The sequence below is a fragment of the Cebus imitator genome, unplaced genomic scaffold, assembly GCF_001604975.1.
Source record: "Cebus imitator isolate Cc_AM_T3 unplaced genomic scaffold, Cebus_imitator-1.0 Scaffold102, whole genome shotgun sequence".
NCBI classification, from domain to species: domain Eukaryota; kingdom Metazoa; phylum Chordata; class Mammalia; order Primates; family Cebidae; genus Cebus; species Cebus imitator.
In genome coordinates, this window is record NW_016107417.1 from 5537059 (window position 1) to 5542493 (window position 5435).

At 33.5% G+C, this 5435-nt stretch overlaps 1 protein-coding gene across 2 annotated transcripts in view; it reads right to left on the reverse strand.

Annotated features, from left to right (window-relative positions):
* NMD3 (NMD3 ribosome export adaptor) overlaps positions 1-5435 on the reverse strand; it is a 28988-nt gene that overhangs the window by 8856 nt on the left and 14697 nt on the right. For both annotated transcript variants that reach the window (XM_017537296.2, XM_017537295.2), the window contains exons 8-11: positions 4525-4603; positions 3893-3989; positions 2309-2426; positions 1124-1269 (exon numbers count right to left, since the gene is read on the reverse strand). In XM_017537296.2, coding sequence (XP_017392785.1) covers positions 1124-1269; positions 2309-2426; positions 3893-3989; positions 4525-4603 — 440 coding nt within the window. The remainder of the gene's footprint in view (positions 1-1123; positions 1270-2308; positions 2427-3892; positions 3990-4524; positions 4604-5435) is intronic.

The window sequence follows — 5435 nt, forward strand, 5'->3', positions numbered from 1 at the left end:
TGTTACCCAGGCTGGAGTGCAATGGCGCGATCTCGGCTCACCGCAACCTCCGCCTCCTGGGTTTAGGCAATTCTCCTGCCTCAGCCTCCTGAGTAGCTGGGATTACAGGCACGCGCCAGAAGGTGGCGTATTCTATAAAATAAATGTGCTAGTTGTCTACGGAAGTTGGTATCATAACCAATAAAAGAAAAAAGAAGGGAACTATTATTAAATAAAAGATGTAAAATGTATAATATTCCCATTTAATGTGTGGTCTCCAATTGAATACCTGTTTGAACAAAGCATAAAAGACACTTTTGGGACAAATGAGGAAATCTGAATACGGTAATCCCCCCCTTATCCAGAGTTTCACTTTCAAAGGTTTTATCTGCCCATAATTAATCACTATGCAAAAATAGGTGGGTAGGGTAGAATTAGGTAACTTTGAGAAAGAGATTACATTCACATAACTTTTATTACAGTATATTGTTATAACTGGTCTCTTTTATTATTGTTGTTGTTAATCTCTTACTGTGCCTAATTTATAAATTAAACTTTATAATAGGTAAGTATATATAAGAAAAAACAATACACATAGAGTTTGGTACTATTGTGATTTCAAAAATCCACTACGAGTCTTGGAATGCATTCCCATGGATAACAGGGGAATACTATATCAACTGTAGGTTTTATAGGTACAGTAACAATATTTTCATTATGTAGAAAAATATTCCTATGTGTGAGAGATGCACACTGAAGTAGTTAGCATTTGGTATTTAGTATATAGTAGTTAGTATATAGTAGTTAGTATTTGACTTTTTAAAAGTCAAGATAACCACTACAAAAATAAAGGTCCTCCTCCTACAAAAACAATGCAAAGAAATGCTTCTTTTTTTTAATAATGGAGTAAACATTTAAAAGATTTTTCCAACACAAAAGAGAATAAATTAACAGTCTAAGTCTAATAATTTCCACAATGACCACATGTTAAAAAGACAAAATTTAAAAAATGTTTTTTCCTAATGTGGTGCTAGGTTTATATTCCATACTGTGGAATCACCAGCACATTTTTTTTAAAGCAGGACTGAAACAATAATAACTGAGGGAAAAAAAACAAAACACTGGCAGGCAGGATGCAGCTCACCTTTTTTGATATCATTCCAGCACCTGCACCTCGTTTTATATTTCGGACTATGCTGCAATCCATCACAATAAACTCCTCTAGCTGTTTGGGATGACATAAACTGTTGAAAGGGTGACTCCAGAAAGTGCTCCCATCAACATCTGCAACTAAAAATAAGGATAGAACACAAAAATATATGAAAAATTACATATTTCAGAGTCATCAAATGTATTAACTAAGAAGAAACTCATAGATACCAACTAGGAAGCGGCAGATCAACAGAACTAGTGTTAACTCACTCCTTAGGGTCATCATGTATTCCTATAAACCAACCCTAAACTTCTCAAAGAACAAGAAAAATATATCAGATGTCAAACATATCTTAAATAGTTACTATAATCAGAATGCCACATGGCTAAGAGCCTTTTAAATAAGATAAGATCCAATCAATCAGTGGTACAGTTGTTTCATGTGCTGGCACTTTATTTTAGAAACTTATCTGTCATCTTAGCTGCTTAGTTTATGGGGAATAAAGACTAGTTCTACCAAACAGATAAAGACAGTCCATCCCAATATTGCAAGATCTTTAACTTATGAATCCTAACTGATAAAGACAATGAATGACTTTCCAGAAAAATATCAAAACGACCACATTTTCTTAATAAACGAAACTTAAATTACAGAAAATGTATGAAAAAGATCAAGTAGGAGGTACATCCAAATACTAAGATACCTACCAAAATGTAGTCGTCTTCAAAAAATAACATATTATATAAAGAGAATGTTAAAAAGAGATCTATAATAATAACAAAACTGGTTAAAATTCATTTTCAAATTAAATGTTCCACTAGGCCACAAAAAGTCAAATGTTCCAAAATTTAAAGTAACTGCTAGACACCAAATTTTGGCAATAGACTGAAATAAATAGTCACAAAAATTCAATGAGGTAAATAAGTCAATTTCGGTAAAAATTAATGGAATAAATCACTACATTTGTAAAAATTAACAGAATCGTTTCCATAAATGAAAAATATAAAAGTAATCAAAGCTTTGTAATCCACAGTGTTTTGGATTAAACAATAGCACAAATTTTAACTAGCCTTTCAAAACATTAGCAAGAATGCCTGAAAAATTAACAGGGTGAATTATAATTATTGCTTGGCATATAGAACAAACTTGTCAAGGCAAATCATTTCTAGAATTTACCTTGTAGGGTGTTTGGATCAATGAGATGAATGGCACTGGTTACTCGAATACACACACAAATCTGGTTCATATTTCCCAAGCTTTGTGCCAGTTTTGAAGACAGACAGACAACATTATCCTAGGCATAAGAACTAACATTTAGAATAAGGCATATCCTAAATAATGGTCCAATAAACATTCATCAATGTAAACCCAATCCAACTGCACTTGACCAACCAAAACATTATTTTTAATTCTATCAATCAATAGAGAGACTAAAGAAAAGAATCAGACCTTAATGAAACTGAAAATAATCTATTCTCTCTAATGACAGGCATTTTGTCTTAATAATAATGCTTTAAGAAACCCTGGCTGAGCATGTGGTGGCTCACTCCTGTAATCCCAGCAATTTGGGAAGACAGTGTAAAAGAATTGCTTGTGCCCAGGAGTTCAAGTCTAGCCTGGACAACATATGGAGACCCTGTCTCCACAATTTTTTTTTTTTTTAATTAGCCAAACGTGGTGGTGCATGCCTGTGGGCCTAGCTACTTGGGAGGCTGAGGTGGAATGACAGCTGTCATTTACATATTCATTTACATATTATCCACGCTACTTTTGCACAACAACAGCAAAGCTGGGTAGCTGCAAAAAGAGTATTCTGCCTAAAAGTTAAAAAATTTGCCATCTGGCCCTTTACAGAGAAAGTCTGCTGACCCTATTTTAAGCTATCATTTCATCCCTAGTACATACTATAAAATAGCAATGTGGCCTTGAAGCTTTAGAGACACAGATGTGGATGCAAATCCTAGCTTTATCATTTTGTGATCATGTAACTTTGGGCAAGTCGTCTAATCTCCTCAAACTTCAATTTCCTCATCTTCAAAATGATATGTAAGGCTTATCTCAGTTATTATGAGATAAGAATGAGGTGAAAGACACTAATGGTCACAATAAATTACAGCAGTTATCATTTTTAGTGATTTAATACTGACATAGAAGTTCTTAAATGGCAGAGACCTGTAGTTATACAATTCTCAGTACACAGCTTTCTATACAATAGATGCTCAATAACTATTTATTGAATTTTAATTCATACATATTTTTGAAGCAGGGTTTTATCTTAGTACAATGAAATGAAATAATACACTTTTAAATGTTTTATTCAGCTTATGTTCTAAAATCATGATTCTATGATCACGTTTTCACAATTTTCTTTAATTAATTTCTTGCCAAAATCTTGTTTGTACATGTCCCACAAAGTGGCTCACTAATATTGATTTTAACATCATTTATTTTATTCAGTTTCATTGAACTATCATATAGGCTCATAGGATTACAAATTTTAAGAACTATGGATTTTCATCAACTGTACCTAGGTCTTTTCATTTTAATACACCAAAATAAAAGGTTTGTCAATATATAATTATAAACATAATTTTTTAAAAAATCTTTTAACAAGGCTGAATATGTCAGAAATCACTTAAAGAACTTATTCTAAATTTTTATCCAATGCTAGAGAGAAAGCAGGAGCTACAAACTACATATAAGCCAACTAATTACTTGTAGTCTTCTATAGGTATGTATTCAATGAAAAAAAAAAAGTACCTTGCATATTGGAACAATTTCCACAGAAAAAGTGCTTTTGTAATTGTATGTGTTACTATGGATATCCTGAGAGATCAGTCTTTGTGATGCTTTGTATCTATTAAGAAAAAAGTTAGTAGTAATATAAAGACAAAGGTCATTAACTTGTATGGACTCAGGAATATCAATTTTTATTAAATCAAACCATCAATGTCCAAGATCTAAAATGGCTTCCTAATGCCTGCTCTGGTAAAATCTAGTTTCCTCCACTTGCATTTTAAAACCTTCACCGTTCTGACTATGCCTTACCTGTTTTGAACCTTATCTACCAAAAACCTCTAGAACATGCCATTGTTCAGACCAATCTACTTTCTATATAGCATTATTAAAAGCCACACTAACGCCCACTGCAAATCTTTGTTCACACTAATAGTACCTTTTAATATAAACTCCAGCTATGAAAATTTCCCCATCTTTGGAGCACAAGTCCTACCACCTCCATGAGTAGGTGGTTAACCGAGTATATGCTTCCTGATTGTATAAGTATCTCTCCTACAACTTTAAATAAGAAGTTGTCTGAGCCTGAAGAATATGTGTGACCCACATCCATTCCCAGGTCCTTAGACTTAGTCACATTCAGGTCCAGAACATACCTACAGGGAACTGTACACTGAAGAAATTCGACCATCTTCTGAGCATGTTGTTTTGAGGAATAATAAAAATCCAGGCCATCTTAAAAAAAAGCCATACGAAAATAATTCTGAAAAATAGGATTCTCCTCTACTAATATGACTGTATTATAAATTAACAAAATCAAGTTATTAGAAAACACATTGGAGTCACAACAGATTAGAGATATCACTTAAGACTTGTTTGACAAAATGACAGACAATAAATCAGGTAAATGCAAATAAAAAGAGAAGTCATAATTTTAATTCTAGAAAAAGTAAAACTCAGGCCAAGGGGGAGTGAAAAACAAAGAACAAAGAAAGTTGTTTTATGTAATAAATGGAATAATCTAGCAAGAAGAAACAATTTGAGATATGGAAAACAAAAACTACTAGAAAAAGAAAAAATTAACAAATATTAACACATACTATCATTGCAAGGGACAGTAATAAGACTCTCTCAAAACCAAAATGATCAAATTGACAAAAAATAGTAACAATTCACAGAACTTGAATAACCAACTATCAAGACTGAAATAACTGAGATTATATAACACAGTTTTAAGAAAATATACATATTTTTTCAAACATTCATAAAATATTCATTTAAAAATGATGTACCAGGCCAGGTGCAGTGGCTCATGCCTATAATCCCAGCACTTTGGGAGGCTGAGTCAGGCAGATCACCTGAGGTCAGGAGTTCAAGACCAAACCTGGCCAACATGGTGGAACCCGTCTGTACTAAAAAGACAAAAATTAGCCAGGCATAGTGGTGGGCGCCTATAATCCCAGCTACTCAGGAGGCTGAGGCAAGAGAATTGCTTGAACCCGGGAGGCAGAGGTGGCAGTCAGCTGAGATTGTGCCACTGCATTCCAGCCTGGGAGACAAGAGATTC